Source organism: Anomaloglossus baeobatrachus, chromosome 1 (assembly GCF_048569485.1).
Source record: "Anomaloglossus baeobatrachus isolate aAnoBae1 chromosome 1, aAnoBae1.hap1, whole genome shotgun sequence".
Taxonomy (NCBI): Eukaryota; Metazoa; Chordata; class Amphibia; order Anura; family Aromobatidae; genus Anomaloglossus; species Anomaloglossus baeobatrachus.
Genome location: NC_134353.1, coordinates 470935111 through 470952627, shown reverse-complemented (window position 1 = coordinate 470952627; position 17517 = coordinate 470935111). Strand labels below are relative to the sequence as shown.

The 17517-nt window shown below is 43.3% G+C and overlaps 1 protein-coding gene across 3 annotated transcripts in view; it reads right to left on the bottom strand.

The window, feature by feature from the left end:
* Nucleotides 1–17517, bottom strand: part of LOC142295039 (survival motor neuron protein 1-like) — a 71253-nt gene that overhangs the window by 40085 nt on the left and 13651 nt on the right. For 2 of the 3 annotated variants that reach the window (XM_075338112.1, XM_075338119.1), the window contains 2 exons: nucleotides 15207–15440; nucleotides 6228–6422 (listed from right to left, as the gene is read on the bottom strand). In XM_075338112.1, the coding sequence (XP_075194227.1) occupies nucleotides 6228–6422; nucleotides 15207–15440 (429 nt within the window). The remainder of the gene's footprint in view (nucleotides 1–6227; nucleotides 6423–15206; nucleotides 15441–17517) is intronic. The other variant, XM_075338126.1, reaches the window with a different exon arrangement.

Genomic DNA, 17517 nt, shown 5'->3' with positions numbered 1-17517 from the left:
ACATATACACCAAGGTCATCAGTCACTTGTGTGAAAAAAAAAAACTCGTGGCAAAAATTAATGGGTGTCATAATCCATGCCAGGCTCAGCTACCACTGAGCGGTTGCTGGCATTCCATCTCAGGGTTTCAGGTCATGCAGGGGTTAATTTTCTGCCTCATTCTAGGGCCAGGCCACTATATCCTGGCTCTACACCTCCGAAACCTCGCCAGTAATAGTTCTGCTCTGCAGCATGTGAGCCTGGCTTCTGTGAGTGTTCACTGATCCATCCCATATTCCAGCTACCGTGCTGACCTCTGCCCCTTGCCATTCTGCCTGTCTGCCTCTGCTCCCCTTTGACTTCCCGGTTCAGTCCCTCTCCCATCTTGTTTCTCCCTGACCGCTTGTTTGCCTAGCCTCTGCTGACCTCCCTGCCCAGTCACTTTGTGTTTCTCTCATCTCCCAGTTTCTGAACTTGCTTTGTTTGTATCTGACTTCAGTGTTACTTCCTGGTTCCAACCTTCGGCTTGTAGCGGACTACGTTTTGCATCTCCCTCTGGTCTCTTATTGACATCCTGGTTATTGACTCGGCTTGCTGACTTCTCTATTGTGTTTGCGCCTTCTAGTGGATATTCTGCTTACTGCACCTTGTGTCAATTTCTCCACTAGAGCAGTGTGACATTGGGCAAAGGAGTTATGCCACAAACAATATTTATTACCATATTAATAAATGTATGACCATTAAGTTTACGAGTAGATAAATCATTCCTAAGATAACCTCTATAAGGTGTAAAAGATCAATAGACGTATTAAGAGTAAACAGTGTCACCAGTGTGAATACATACTAAACTCAGTTGATGAGATGGGTATAACATGTAGTTGTCTACAACAGAAGGGCCCAAATTCAGTGTATTCCCAAATATCATTGTAAGATTTAGGTGTAAGATGTAGGTCTACCATAAATGAGAATAAGTGAATGTATGACATGAGAAGAGAAAAGTACATTAATGAGTGTGGTTTAAAGAGAACCTTAAAGAATGTTTTATGAAGTAAATGAAGACCAAGATATTAAACCTGTCACTGTGTTGGATCGAAAAAACTTTATCATCACTTTGAAATATAAATAATAGAAAAAGTAAAATATCTAATTAATAATAAAAGCTCTAGCCCCTAAAGAATGGCTGACAATTGGGCTTGGTGTCTTACTTCAAAGCTAAAAAATACCTAGGTGTGGAGGGGCTGAAGCATGCAGCATGAAAACACAGAGGATGTACGGTATTTTTTGGTCTATGGTCTATAAGACGCACGTTTTTTCTCCAAAATTTGAGGGGAAAGTGGGGGGTGCGTCTTATAGTCCGATGGCTGCGGGGAAGTTGGGTGCGGTGGTGATGGAGCGGGTCATCAGAGGCAGGAGCAGGCTGTAGCAGCGTCTACCGTGACCACGTCGGCCTGCTCATTAGCCTAAGTTCATATGCACTGCATCCCGGCAGGGGTGTGCGCATACTAAACAGCGGGCCCCGTGATCATCCCTGGCTCCTACAGCTTCAAGTGAACATGTGTGGCTATATTCACTGCCCCCGCGTATAATCATCAGCGCGGGGGCAGTGAATAAGTATACTCACCAGTCACCGTTCCCTGCAGCATCGCGATGACCTCCTGTCTGTCTGCTCGCAGATGTGTGTGGAGAGCGATTTGCACAGCGATGACGTCATCACTGTGCGCACGGCTCCACACAGATAAGCGGCGCTGCTGCTGGCACAGACAGGAAGACGAGCAATGCTGTGTGGAGCAAGGAAAGAAGAGTATAAACGTTTATGTTTTATGTGTGCCACAGGATACGGGCCATATACCAGGATGAGGGCATACACCAGGATGGGAGCACATACCAGGATGGTGGTACTTATCAGGATGGGGGCTATACAAGGATGAGGGACATAAATACAAGGCAGGAGGATCATTACCAAGATGGGTTACCTTAGTAGAGAATTTGGGGACATTACCCCCATAACCGTGTCAGCAGCAGATCCTCGCCCCGTAACAGTGTGTCATGACCACATTTTTTGCTTAAAATTTTATTTTCCTATTTTCCTCCTCTAAAACCAGGGTGCGTCTTATGGTCCGATGCATCTTATAGTCCGAAAATTACGGTATGCTGCTGTCTTAGGTCTCCATCACACGTCCGTATAAAATACGTACGTAAAAAAATGGTATCTGTGTCAGACAGTGTTTTGCATCAGTGTGTCATTGATGTGTCATGCGTGTGTCCATTATTTACAATAAGTGTTTTTGAAAGATGGCTAAAAAAAATAAAGAAATGACAAAGCCTCTCCTATACTTTTCATTGTTAAACATGTACGGCACACAGAAGACTTCTGTGAGCTGTACAGTTTTTCATGGGACTCATAGACTTGCATTGGCCCTTACCATCCATACTACCGGAAAAAAAACTGATATGTCTCAGGGTGTTTTGGATGCATGTAAAAGCACAGACACGTGACCAGCCTCATAGGTTACAATGAATATGTGTGGTATCTGTGAAAAAAATGGATACCACATGTGCTGGAAACATGGACATGTGAAGGCGGCTTACTGCTGCCTCCTTCATACTTTATCTCATTATTATGACATTCAGTAAGATGGATTCTGTGTAATATGGCGCAGCATGAGGAGACTAGAAACAGCAACTGAGGTAAATTCATCCTACTGTTTCAGCCTGTGTACAGACAGATTCATCTAAAATTAAAGGGTTTGCCCACTATTTTACCTTGATGGCTTACATTGAAGAGGTCAGATCATATCAAATTGGTGGGAGACTAACATTTGCTGTCCCCATTGATCAGCTGCTACCCGTTATAGCGGCAGATAGATGTAATGGATCCAGAACAGCACAGCTCAATACACTGTTTAGTGGTTACTGCCAGTTACTGCAGCTCAGCTCATATTTAAGTGCTGGTAACAACATCAAACCCCCACCAATCTGATATTGTTCACCTATTCTATCGATAGCAAAGTAGTGGACAATCCCTTTAACTCTTTTTAAGCAATAGATTCCTTCTTTTGTTGATTAATCATCTAAAAACAGTTATGTCTCCTGCTTGTAGATTAACTATTTAGTAGCAGCTACATCCTCTTCCTTTATCTGGCCTGGATAATGCACAAGGAAATTGGCTGATAAGATTGTTTATGAAGTAACATATAAGGGGTACTTTGCACACTACGACATCGCAGGTGCGATGTCGGTGGGGTCAAATCGAAAGTGACGCACATCCGGCGTCACTGTCGATATCGGAGTGTGTAAATCGTTTTTGATACGATTAACGAGCGCAAAAGCGTCGAAATCGTATCATCGGTGTAGCGTCGGTCATTTCCATAATTTCGGAAGGACCGATGTTACGATGTTGTTCCTCGTTCCTGCGGCAGCACATATCGCTGTGTGTGATGCCGCAGGAACAAGGAACATCTCCTACCTGCGTCCTGCGGCTCACGCCGGCTATGCGGAAGGACGGAGGTGGGCGGGATGTTTACATCCCGCTCATCTCCGCCCCTCCGCTTCTATTGGCCGCCTGCCATGTGACGTCGCTGTGACGCCGCATGACCCGCCCCCTTAGGAAGGAGGCGGGTCGCCGGCCAGAGCGACGTCGTAGGGCAGGTATGTCCATGTGAAGCTGCCGTAGCGATAATGTTCGCTACGGCAGCTATCACAAGGTATCGCAGCTGCGACGGGGGCGGGGACTATCGCGCTCGGCATCGCAAGCATCGGCTTGCGATGTCGTAGTGTGAAAAGTACCCCTAAGTCTCCTGGTGGTAGGTTAGATAAATTTTCGTCAGATTTGCAATTTACTGATGTATTGTTAATTCACTATGTATGTGGTTGTTTTTTTTTTAATTAGAAAAATAAGTAAATATTCTATAGCCAGCAAGTTGACAAAATGGCAAATCAAGTTGAATATATCAAGTCGTATAGAATTTGCTCCCCCTCTCATAGTTTTATGTCCAAGATGAGGTAAAACTATGGAGAGAAAAAGCGCAATAGGGTCTTACCCGGTATATATCCGGGGAAATTAAAAGGAATGCACTCACCTTAAGGAGTTGTGACAGTCACAACTCCTATGAAAGCTTATGTTGTTGGGATGAAATCTGCTGCAGCCCCCGTGGTTGATAACAATAGAGGAGTTTATACCGCGCTATTCATCAGGAAGGAGGACAGAGATGATCAATGTTCCTTTATTGTGGCTTGTGTCTACGCGTTTCAGGAGCTCTGCTCCCTTCATCAGGACATACAGCACAAAAAGAGATATGTTGTTTTTGTGCTGTATGTCCTGATGAAGGGAGCAGAGCTCCTGAAATGCGTAGACACAAGCCACAATAAAGGAACATTGATCATCTCTGTCCTCCTTCCTGATGAATAGCGCGGCATAAACCCCTTCTCTATTGTTATCAACCACGGGGGCTGCAGCAGATTTCATCCCAACAACCCCTTCTCTATTGTTCTCAGTTTTATGTCCAATGAAGAGAATCTCATTGAATTTTGCGTTTACTTTGGTAAAAAGAAAGTAATACCTGCATAGCTTTAATACAGAGGGAAATCATGTTATTTGCTAGTGACGTATATTTGTGAAAATTGCTTTATCATTTCATCTATTGTCATTTTTTGTTCCTCTTATAATTAATAGGTCCTCTTTAAACCATTCCCAATATAAGCCATACTTGTACGGCACAAGTCGGGGCTTAACCCAATACCCAGCAGCTAATGACTATGTGTCACAGCCAGGATCTTCCTGTAATAGCTACTTGTAAGGCATTAAATTGTGACAGTCGTATTAACAGCATTGCGGAATGGAGGTTCATCATTCTTTGTGCCCATCAGCTGCCCGGCTCTGTTGAAGACCCCGAGCCTGCCATCATGAAGCTCCGTTAAAACCCATCGAGTGGCCGGGCTTCAAAGGAGACTATGATTTTTACAACATACAGCAATACTATGGTATTTTTGTATATAGTACAAGTGATCAGACGATCACAGGTTGGAGTCTCATAAGGGTACTAATAAATAAAATAAAAGTCCACTAAAAAAAAAAAATATATGTAAAAAATACATATATAGGGTATTACCATGTCCATAAAAGTCCAGTCTATCAAAATATACAATTAATGAACTAGATTAGGAGACACTGTAAAAAAAAAAATCAAAGTACCAAATTTGCGGAGGTTTTTTTTGGTCACTGCCACTGCAAAAAAAGCATATATTTGAAAATGGTGTCAATAAAATGCTGATTTGCCTTGCGAAACAAGCCCATGAACAAGTCTATCACCAAAAAAATTAAAATGTCTTAAAAACTGGTGACACAATTCAAAATTTTTTCTGTTACAAATTTCTGATTTTTTTTTCACCTCTACAATAATAAAAAGACAAAAACTGGTATAGTTTGTTATCTGTGTAATTGTACTGACCTGGACAATCATGATGTCAAATAATTTTTACCTCGCTATGTACGCTGAAAAAATGATTTTCAAAAAGCAATGTTATTTTTTTTTCCACAATTTCATATCAATTTTTTCCAGTTTTTCAGTAAACTATGTGGTAAAATAAATGGCATCATTCAAAATTACAATTTATCCCTCAAAAAAACAAGACCTCAAAGTCTAGGTGGCCATAAAGTTAAAAAGGTTATCGTTTTTGGAAAAAGGGGAGGAAAAAACAGAAATGCAGAAACGGAAATTGGTCATGTGGAGAAAGGGTTACGCTAAAAAAACAGCATGAGCTTCACTAGTCTGTCATAAATACAGTTGTTGATAGATAAGATATAGACTTTTTGAAGTATAGGTTAAATAGATTTACAGAGTTAAGAGGATGGACAATACAGATGGTGGCAATAGCATGGGTCATCATAGTCACAATGGTGGAAGAGATGGGTTTGATGACAGATGGGACAATGGGGGTACGTGAAAACAAATTGAAACCAATTGAAATGATATAAAAATGCCAAAAAAAAATCAATGTAAGTTAAAATTATTATCAGTTTTAGAGCATTTATGCCATAGCTGCCATCAGATTGGAAATAATTGTATTTGGGTAAATGCCATTGGATTTTGTAGGATTCAAAAATGTTAGAGTAAAATGGTGGCAAAAAAGAGTAATGAAGACACAGAATGTGGGAAAAGTCAGTATTGACAGGAGGTGAAAGAGGGGGTTATAATCATTTCTGAGAGATCATTGGGAAGGAATGACAATGACCAGAATGATTTAGTCACCTGTTTAACAGGAGGGGTGCTGTCCCCACTACTCCCCACAGACACTATTTCATCCAGCTGATGCCTCTCGGTATTTCCGTAGCCGTCATACTGCACCAAACATGTCCCTGTTTCTCGGTCAATGGATTTTACAGTAGCAGGATAGACACATCCATCTTCTGACCAAACAGCACTACAAGGATCTCCCACCTTCCACTAAAAATCAAAACAGAATAAAATGATATCATGTCTTATGCTAGAACATTACCCCCAAACTCAAGCTTACACTACTAAGGCCCTGTGCGCACTAGAAAAAGGATTTTTCTCAAGAAATTTCTTGAGTGAAAGATTAGCGCACCTGCATTAAAAAAGGCACCAATAACGCACCAAAAAACGCAAGCGTTTTTACAGCGGTTTTGTTGCGTATTTTACAGGTTGGCCCCTACAGTTTTTAATGCTTTAAAAGCGATAAATAATATACATAGATAGATAATCGATAGATAGATGGATAGATAGCTTGATGGATAGATAATCGATAGATAAAAAGATAGATAAATAGATACATAGATAATGGATAGATAGATAATCGATAGATAATCAATAGATAGATGGATAGATAGATAATGGATAGATAGATGGATAGAAAAATTCATAGATAGATAATAGAGGGATAGATAGAGAGATAGATAATAGAGGGATAGATACTACAGCTTTACTTTTTATGTTTGTGTTTCCCACCCCCCCAGTATTTCTCAAACAGCAGTGACCCTGCGGGACCTTAGATCTCAGTTCTCGCAGAGTCACTGTTGGTCGATGATGCTGGAGAGTCCCTGTGAGGACACACTGCAGTTCTCGTGAGAGGTAAAGTGTTCACATTACCCCTGCATCCTCATTACGAGGCTGCATTGAGTACTATGTGTCAGACATGGCTGGATCAGTCTGCAAGCGTCGTGGGACTTCGGTGAATTACGCCGGAGCTGTGTGTTTTGGGGGGGGGTTAATAAAGTGGTGAAAGAGTGGGCTTTTTTGTTATTTTATTTAAAATAAAGAATTTTTCAGGGGGTGTGTTTATTCACTTTACTTACAGGTTAATCATGGGGGGGTGTCTCAGACGCCTGCCATGATTAACCTAGGACTTAGTGGCAGCTATGGGCTGCCATTAACTAGTTACTACCCCGACTGCCACCGCATCACGGCAATCGGGAAGAGCCGGTAACACGCCGGGACTGTCACATAATGGATGCGACATTCTCAGGGCAGCGGCAGGCTGATATTCTTGGCTGCGGGAGGGGGGGGCAATAACCCTGGCCCTCGCCCTCCCCAGCCTGAGAATACCGGGCCGCCGCTGTGTGCTTACCTTGGCTGGACGGTAAAAATATGGCAGAGCCCACGTTTTTTTTTTGTTTTTTATTTTTAATATGTACGTTTGATTTCTATGTGCATTGTATGTTTGTATGTGTGTAAGTGTGATGTGTGTGTTTACTCTCTGCTCAACTTCCTCTTCCTGTCATAATGACATCACTTCCCTGCAAAATGCAGGGCATTGATGAATATTATGTCCCGAAAAACGCGAAATACCGCAGGGAATAACGCAGGAAAACGCAATGAAAAGCACATCATTTGCTACCTGTGTTATTCACTGCGGTATTTCATGATTACATTACAGTCAATGCAGTGAAATAACGCAGGTACCTGCAGAAAAGAAGTGACATGCTCATTCTTTTTCTCTAGAAAATCTGCAAAAAGAATTTTCTTGAGAAAAAAAACGCAGTGTGCACACAGCTAATTTATTTTCCATAGGTTTTGCTGGGGAATGTCTGCAGAAAGGTTACAACCATTTTCTCAAAAAATTTCTGCAGCAAAAACGCAAAAAAAAACCGCAGGAAAAAACACAGTGTGCGCACAGGGCCTAAAGGTACCGTCACACATGAGATCGCTAGCGAGATCGCAGCGGAGTCACGGTTTCTGTGACGCAGTAGTGATCCCATTAGCGATCTTGTTATGTGTGACACCTACCAGCGATCAGGCCCCTGCTGTGAGATCTCTAGTCGTTGCAGAATGGTCCAGGCCATTTTCTTCAAAGGCGATGTCCTGCTGGGCAGGACACATCGCTGTGTTTGACACTGTGTGACAGGGTCACAGTGACTGCTGAGATCGTTATACAGGTCGCAACTGCGACATGTATTGTTCTGCATCGTTGGTAAGGTCTGACTGTGTGACATCTCACCTGCAGCCTCCCAGCGACTTACCAGCGATCCCTATCAGGTCGCATTGTTTTCGGGATCGCTGGTAAGTCGTTGTGTGTTGCTGGGCCTTAAGAAATTTGTCCAGGGGACTTAACACCTACAAAATAATACTTGTACGGCAGATTTTCTCTTTTTTTCTTTTCTCATATGTAAATAAGGGGTACTTAGTGCACCCTTGACATGGCCGGGAGCTCAGTGAACTGTTTGGAGTGGTGTCTGAATGAAATCCTCAGTCCTGCATGCACTGACAGTGCAAGAGATGAGTGTGTCAGTTTGTGAAGATGAGTTCTCATCAGTATCAGGGCTGAAGCAGCCTCTAGATGAACTTAGGATCACACAGTAGTGGGCAGCCAACTCTGATAAGATAAGGATAGCAGAAGGAAATTACAGTGTGCTCACACAGACTCTGCAGGAGTCCAGGGAGTGTGGTGACACATAGTGTTCGAGTGCGTTCTGATCTCTCTCTCTCCTGTCCGCATCGTTACCCGCTCCATTGTGTAGTGAGTGGCCATTACAGACAGAAGAGGGCGTAGAACGCACCAGTACACACAGACACTGTGTGCTTTCAGCTGTTCTAATGGCAGTGTGGAGGGCTGAGGTTTCAATTCAGGCAGTGCTGCAAAGCAAGCACTGTCAATCAGAACAAGGGGAGGTACGAATGATTGCATTTGAGCACTGAGGCCTTGGTTTTTATGTAAGACAAAATAAGTCAATTCCACACTACAAGCATCATTTTAAATGACTAATGCCCCCTATATGAATGCATGAATGGTTTAATTTAAGTTTTGGGAGTGACAGACTTTTTAATTCCATACTGGTCTCACACCTTCCCCTGGGTGTCAGAAATTGCTGTATTAAGGTATTTGAGGCTTTTTTTATTAATTCATTAGACAAAGGAGTAATTTGTTGCATTTGACTCTACCATCTGAAAGGAAGTTAAATAATCTCTGCTAGAATAGAGTTATCCCATCCGGGTTATTTTCCTGGCATTCAGACAAAATGTGCCATAAATTTCCCATAGGTGAGGGTCCCACCACTGTGACCCATACATATCTCAAGACTAGAGGTATGACACACACAGTCATTAATACCAATGGGAACTGTGAAAATACCTGAAGAAGCTCCACAATTTTCACTAAGGCCAGTGTCACACTTGCGATTGCCTTGCGTGTATCTCACTCAAGTCTTGTGGTCCATCACCAGTCATGGACTCACACTCTTCTCACAGGAGCGTCTCAGCTGCATAGAGATACATGCAACCGACCCGCTCCTGTAGGGAGAGTGTGAGTCTGTGCCGTGTGATGTACTGCGAGACTCGCGCGAGATACACGCGAGGAAATCACAAGTGTGACACCGGCCTAATAAGGAGAGCCACATAGGTGAGGTCAATTCTCTATTTTTTTCAGGGCCCCATTCTTGAGACAAATACAGGTCCCAACAGTGGGACCGTATCTATTAGACATTTAAAGCATATCCTGTTGATCCTGTTTGTTCATGCCATAAATGTCAAAGATGCAAAGACGGAAATCCTCCTCTAACTATGACACCTTTCTGCAAACTGTGAATGACCTCTAATTCATTATGGGGAATGAATGAAATTATAATGTGGCAATCATATAAATATCTTATTGGTGGTGTATGATGTACTTGAGAAGTTCGATTTTTGTACGTAGGTAAGACTTTACACTGAATCAAACATCTGTGTGTCAAGGTCCGAGATTCACAGATTGGCTGTGGGTCTCCTGACCCAAACCCAACAGCTTCGTGGACCGTTCAGTTCGTATCAGGAGACCTAGGGCCAGTCAGCACATGGCGGTCCATACTCGGACCGTGTCACATGGATGTGTGAATCTGGCCTTCTACTGATTATTGCATGCAAATCATGTTTGTACAAAGAATTCCGCAAGCTAACCTGCCACCACTTGTCTTTTCAAATTGAAAAGTTCCAGCAGGCCTTAGCAAACTTCAATTTTTCAAGGCTTCTATTCTCTAGCGTTTTTTTGGGGGCATTTCTTGAGCGGTTTTTCAACCTTTTTGACCGCCAATGGATTTTTTTGTGTATTTTCCCAGTGTTTTTGAGGCATTTTTTTTTTACTGGTGTTTTCTGTGGGTTTTTAACCACTAGCTGTTTTTAAAGAATAAACGCTGACATAAAGCTCAAAAATACTCTCAAGGCATTTTTTGACCCTTGCCATTGACTTGCAATGTAACTGTGGCGCCACTGCGGCTTCAGGCACCACAGGGTACTGCATCTCACACGAGGTGCAGTATTCATCTAAGATACAGAGGAGGTCATCACCGGTAAACCACCACAACATATCCATCACACAATTCGGGAGCTCTGTCACTAGGACTGGGCCAGGGTAGGTGCCAGGGGTAGCCATCATGAAGTATGGGACCTCCTGCCCATTAGTTCAGCAACCGGGGAGGTGGGGCACCTTCAGGGGAAGTAATAAAAAGCAAAAGGTGCCAGCTTACCAAGTTAGAACAATGAATATGCTGCTACTCCATAGAGACGCTCTGCACGGATTAAATGGCAGAAGTTCTTGCCAACAGCTGATACAAAGGAAGGATAAATCCAGCGAGCCCAGGCATATGATGAATAAAATTCTTTTCTTTATTTCAAATGTTGATTAAAATTTTCAGATTTCAAATAGCAGCAAGTTACAATCATTTCAGGCAGAGATGGGAAATACTGCTGTAAAAACGGACGGCAAGACGCATTTCGGCTTAACCTTTATCATTGCCATCACCTGGGCTTGCTGGATTTATCCTTCTTTTGCAGGGGAAGTAAGACGCCATCTCACACAGCAATCAGTTAGCTCTGGGCGCAGAAAGTGTCAGGTCAGACTCAGGAAGGGAAGTCGCAAGACACAGCACAGAAAGGGGCCCGTGGTTCGGAGCTGGAGGCTCGACCCGGGTTCTTAGGAAGAAGGGGGATCCCAGGGTTCTCGGGGAGTGCAGCAGGCACCCGTGACCCGTTCCACGGCCCAGGAGCTGGGGTGGAGGGAAGACTACTGGAAAGGACACAGAGAAGGAAACACCGGCCTTGACCTCTGAACTATCCAGGATCGGCTGAAGCCTATCACAGCGGAACATGGCACACCTAAGGCAGTGTGACATCAGTGAGTAAAGAACTTGAACTGCACCCTCTGTGTCGTCCCATCATTGCCGGCGCTCCCATTATCGCGCCCCTGCGCTATAGGCGACTACTGCTCCCAACATCCTCCCTGGGGCCTAGCTCTACCAGTGGAGAGCTGCAATACCCGAGCTGCGTCACCATCTGCCCCAGAAGAGAAAGACTTTCCGCAGCAGCGGCTAATAACTGGCCGCATACTACAGGTGGCGTCACAAATAACTACTCACATCATCCCCATCGCCATGTTTATTGACACTGCCGGGGTCACAGAACCGGGCCAGGCCGCTGTGACAACCTGAATTGACACCGGCCTGGTGACAAGTAACCCCCAAGACCCCGTCGGCGCGTCATAAGTATGGTGCGTCTTCCAATCAGAAGACATCTGAAGAATGGTCAGCTCACTCCTTTTAACCATTTGGCATCTTTGGAAACCTGACGATGCATAATAGACTGAACATATAAACAAGTCTTTTTAACATAGAAATATATATGTTGTTAGCACTTTTCATGTAGCATTCAGAGGGAACCCACTGAAAAAGATGTTGTGCGCACATGCCCTAAGAATTTGCTCCATAACCTAATGAATTTTCATGCCTTTCATTCTAGAATCTCAATAAGTTGATAACAAGTAGGGATGGGTGGACACGGACTGTAAAAGTCTGGATTCACATGGTTTCAAAGACACTCAGGTGGCGGGCCCGGCATTCCAGGAGTTTCATCCGGATTCAGCATGCAAGAAATTTAAAAAAAAAAATAAAAAAAATAAAAATGAAGTGAGCATTTCATATGTACCGAAGCTCTGTCATGGCGGCACACTGCTTCCAGGTCGCGCATTCACTTCCTGTGCCGCTCATTAAGCTAATTTCATATGTACTGCTTTCCCCGCCCACTGGCCATCTGTGATTGGTTGCAGTCAGACGCGCCCCCAGCCTGTGTAACAGTTTCTTCCTGCAATCACTGACAGACACTGTAGCTGGATCAGTACTGAGGTATAAAATTAAATAAATAAAACAATTGATGCTGGGTCCCCCCACATATTCTGATACCCAGCACAGATAAAGCCCATGGCTACAGGCTGCCGACCCAGTCCTGTGCTTATCTTGGCTTTGTATCAATAGAAGAGGAAACACATGCGGCTTTTTTATTATTATTATTATAAGAAATAATTTAAAAAAACGACGTGTGGTCCCCCCCCAAATTTTCATACACAGCCATGTTTAAGCTAGCTGGGAGCTGGTATTCTCAGGCTAGGGAGACCCAGACTAAAAATATCAGCCTCCAGCCGCCCAGAACGGTCGCATCCATTAGATGCAACAAGCCCAGTGCTTTATAGGCTTTTCCCATTGCCCTGGTGCGGTGGCAATCGGGGTAATAGAAGGGGTTAATAACAGCCCACAGCTGCTACTAAACCCTAGAATAGTGATGGCAGGCATCTATGACACCCGCATCACTAATCTGTAAGTGAAAGAAAATAAACACAAACACAGAAAAAATCCTTTATTTGAAATAAAATACAAAAAACTCCCTCTTTCACCACTTTATTAACCACCTGCAGGTCCAACGTAATCCACACGAGATCCCACAGCGAATCATCCTGCTACATCTGAATCTCACAACGAGCACCATAGAACATGACCACCCGCTGGGAGTGCAGACAGACAATGACTGAGCTGCGATGACATCACTCAGGTTATTTGCGGCCACATTTGGAGGTTCCCACGGTCCCCCACATGTGAAAGCAAGTAATTGACCTCAGGTTACCTCAGTAAAGTCAGTGACCTTACCTCAGGTGAGACCTGCATCTCCTGGCAGAAAAATGCTGTTTTTTTTGACAAGAGATGTAGATTTGATGCTGAACATTTTTCACGATATTCCTGCACCCAATCTGCACCTCCTGGCAAAAATCCAAGGTTTTTTTGCCACATTTTTTTTGCCACGGCTTTCTGCCAGGAAGTGTACATTTGCTACTGAAATCTCTCTGCACCAGATTGCAGCACCAAATTTGCAGCTCCTGGCAGAAAAAAAAAATATATTTTGCATTTTTGGGCTAACACATTTTATTTTTCTGCCAGAAGGTGCAAATTTGGTGCAGAAGTCTGGTGCAGATGATTTCAGCATCAAATGTGTACCTCCTGGCAGAAAACCGTGTCAAAAACTGAGCAAAAACCAGAGGCAAAACAATGCGTAAAAAAACACGTTTTTTTGCCAGGAGGTGTAGATTGGGTGCAGGAATATGGATTAGTGATAATGGATTATAGATTAGTGATGTGGGTATCATAGACACCTACCATAACTAATCTAGGGTTTAGTAGCAGCTTATTAACCCCTGCTAATACCCAGATTGCCACCACACCAGGGCAACAAGAACAGCTGGTAAAGCGTCAGGCTTTTCGCATCTGATGGATGCGACAATTCCGGGCGGCTGGAGGCTGATATTTGTAGGCTGGTTCTCCCCAGCCTGAGAATACCAGCCTCAAGCTGGCTTTATCATGGTTGGTATGCAAGTTAGGAGGGATTTAACATCGTTTTTTTTAATTATTTATTTAAATAATAAAGAAAGAAAAAAAAGCCGCAAGCGGTTCTTCTTGTTTTGATACACAGCCAAGATAAGCGCAGGACTGGGTCGGCAACCTGTAGCCATGTGGGTTATCTGTGCTGGGTATCAGAATATGCGGGGGGACCCTACGCAAATTGTTTTATTTATTTATTTTTATACCACGATAAGGACGGTAGATGCTAGAGTGTACGGGCTCCTTCCAGGTATGACGTCATTTTAAAACGCCCCTTTCACATGATAGGGGCGTGTTTAAAACGTCGTCCGACGTTTCAACCAGAATAAACATTATTCTTCTAAGTCCACGTGAGCATGGAGTTGTTTATAATAGAAGCGGGAGTCTGGGGATGAGACCCCCAGACAGGGATGTGCATGATTATGGTGGACGAGAGGAAGCATTGCGATGCCCACCAACCAAACGAGTGACGCCCAATAACCTGGAATGAGCCCCTACATTCTAGGCTCATGGTAGATGCTAGAGTGTACGGGCGTCTTCAGTTACACTGCTTTCCCCGCCTATCGGCCGTCCTGGCGCCTATGATTGGTTGCAGTCAGCTGACACACTGACACTAAGGGTGGGGGCGTGTCTGACTTCAACCAATCACAGGTGCCAATGGGCAGTGAAAGCAGTGCATATGCATGAGCAGTAATAAGTGGCCTAGGAAGTGAATGCGAGGTCTGGGAGCAGCGTACAGTCATGCCGGAGCCTTTTTTAATCTCCAGATTTTAATCCCCATAGACTTATATGGGGTATGGATTCTGGACCAGATCCAGATTTTTTAAAAAAAGAGAATAGGGACCCGCCGGTCCCTGATTTCTAAGAGTCTGTCCATCTCTACTAACAAGTCTTGTCCAGTAGAACTACCACTGGGGTTCTTCGATTACATTAATGCAGCTCAACCCTGCTCAAGATGTGAAACTGTATATAGTGAAAAAATAGTGATGGGACATTTTCATGTAGGAAATCAAACCTTATACAAAAAGCAGCAACAAATATACAAATGTTGCTAATTCATTAAGCCTATTTCACAAACATGCAGATTGTTAGTTGTGGTACTCACTTTGGATACAAGAGCTCGAGAAGTAGGCTGTGTGGTCGGGTGGATTAAAGGAGGAGGAGGCTGTGCCTTTTTCTTCTTACTCCACTTCTCCCCATCATCTTTCGGGTGATCCCTGCGACCATCTCTCTCCCATTCTGACTCTCTAGGTGCTTCTCGCTGACAATCTTTTTGAGTATCACTAGATGCAGTGGCTCCTTCTTGTCTCCGGTTCTTATCACTGCACCTGAGCATATCCTGAAGGGTAGTGAATGATACAGTTAAAGGAGTATTGCTATTCCATAGGTCATATTTGAAACAATAACCAGTATCAGGATCTATATTTTACCAATGATATGCTTTTAAAGAACACATTGATATGTAGATATTTGTTCACCAACTTTACAATGGCATTGCTGTGTTACAAAGACTTGATCCTTCATGCAGCCAACTTCAACTAACCAGCAGCGTCAGCAATTATGTGCAAATGAATTGTGTTCCTCTAGCACTCCTGTGCTCGTGTTTTGGAATGCATATTGTTTGCACTCATGTTCTCAGTTTCTTACGCAAAGTAAATAAGAGCCTGAAAGTTTTTGGTAATGCTTAAAAAATGGCAAGTCTTACTGCGATATTTTACTCCTGCTGCCCAATGGTTTCTAATCCAGGACGAACATGATCAAAAATGGCAAGTGACTGAAAGTGAGATATTACGTAGATTTTTCACATGTAAGTAGTAAAATCCCATTAGTGTTTCTTGATCGTAAATCTCCACCTATTGTCTGCTATTTTTTATACTGGTGTCATCTAATCTGTTCACACTTTTCGTGGGCCACCTCAGGCACAGCCACTTTCACACCCCTTATAGCTAGGCTCCAGGTCCAGATCAATTATTTTTTTACATCGCATGTTCAGAATATAATCAACACTGTTTTACTTCAAGAATTAGCATAATCATACAAAACATAGTGACGAATTCAACTTGCCAAGTGTCCAATCCCTGGACAGCTTTATCACTTGATGTTAAGCAGTAAATCACAACCTTATTATACATGAATACAATTGGAAATTCAAGTAACTAGACGATCTTTCACGTGTTTGAGTATACTTAAATTGAGCTAAATAAAATGTCTTTTTTAATTATTCCTGTTGCAGAAATATTAGCTTGTAAAGTATTTTTATAAATTCTTATAAGTCCAAGGAAAAGTTACCAGAGATTTTTCTCTGTGGGCGTTCACTTTGTATGCTGCACGATATTGATGTATCATGAGCAGGAGTCATGGCGCAAAGGAAAAAAGAATATGCCCCCAGAAAAGGTCAGAAGAACATGCTTTCCCCTGTGAGATGTAATGACAAAGGCCAGGGTCACACTAGCAAATGGCATCAGATGTGAGAGCATCGTAAGTGACGTGCTAATGACAAGTGGCTCAAAGTCTGCTGCGAGTTTGAGCCGAGTGTCATTGTACTGTGTTCCGGTTCTCTCACATATGAAAATCAGAGCAAAGGTGAGGAGAAGACAGAGAGATTAATTTCTCCATCTTCTCCATTGTCTGTATAGGCATATATTGGACTGCACTTGAATGACTTCAGTGCAGTGCAATGTTTCACACGCACCCGTAGACTTGTATGGGTGCGCATGATCCAAGACATGCTGCCAATCGCAGCATGCTGCAATTTTTTTCCTCAATCCAATTAGAGCTGAGGAAAAGCATTTCGATCTGACTTACATCATTGACTAACATTGGTCAGATTGTGATGCGTGATTTTCTTGCACTGCACTCCTCCATATTATACGCCAGTGTGAGCGAACCCAAACAGTCATGCTCTCAATGGCTATCGTTGCACCTACTACACAGAGAGCAGCAGAACTGAGTGTGAATACAAACATCTTTTTCATCTTATAGCAGTCAGAGAGGTATGGTGAATACAAAAGAGCTGAGTATGATTACAATCACCTTCAGCTTTCCTCTTACTGTAGTCTGTGTGAAGGGAAGGGGAATAGAGTTGAGCTGTGACATTACAAACACCTCTGCAGCTGCAATCTCACAATGCCATCAGAGCTGCTGTAATCCCCCCCCCCAACAGACTGCTGTGAAATGAAAGCGGAACATGTAATGACACAGTGGCTGCAGAGATCACAGTTGAGAGCAGGGTTGTCTATCATTACATGTCTCACAGGAGAATGCATGTTCTAAGCCTCTCTGAGGACATGTTTTTTCCCCTTGCATGAGGCCTTCTACTTACGATTGGTCAACATCATGCAGGGATAAAAGTACACGCCCTAAGAGGAAAATCTCTGGCCACGCCCCCTTGGATTTAACAAAGATTATAACCTAAT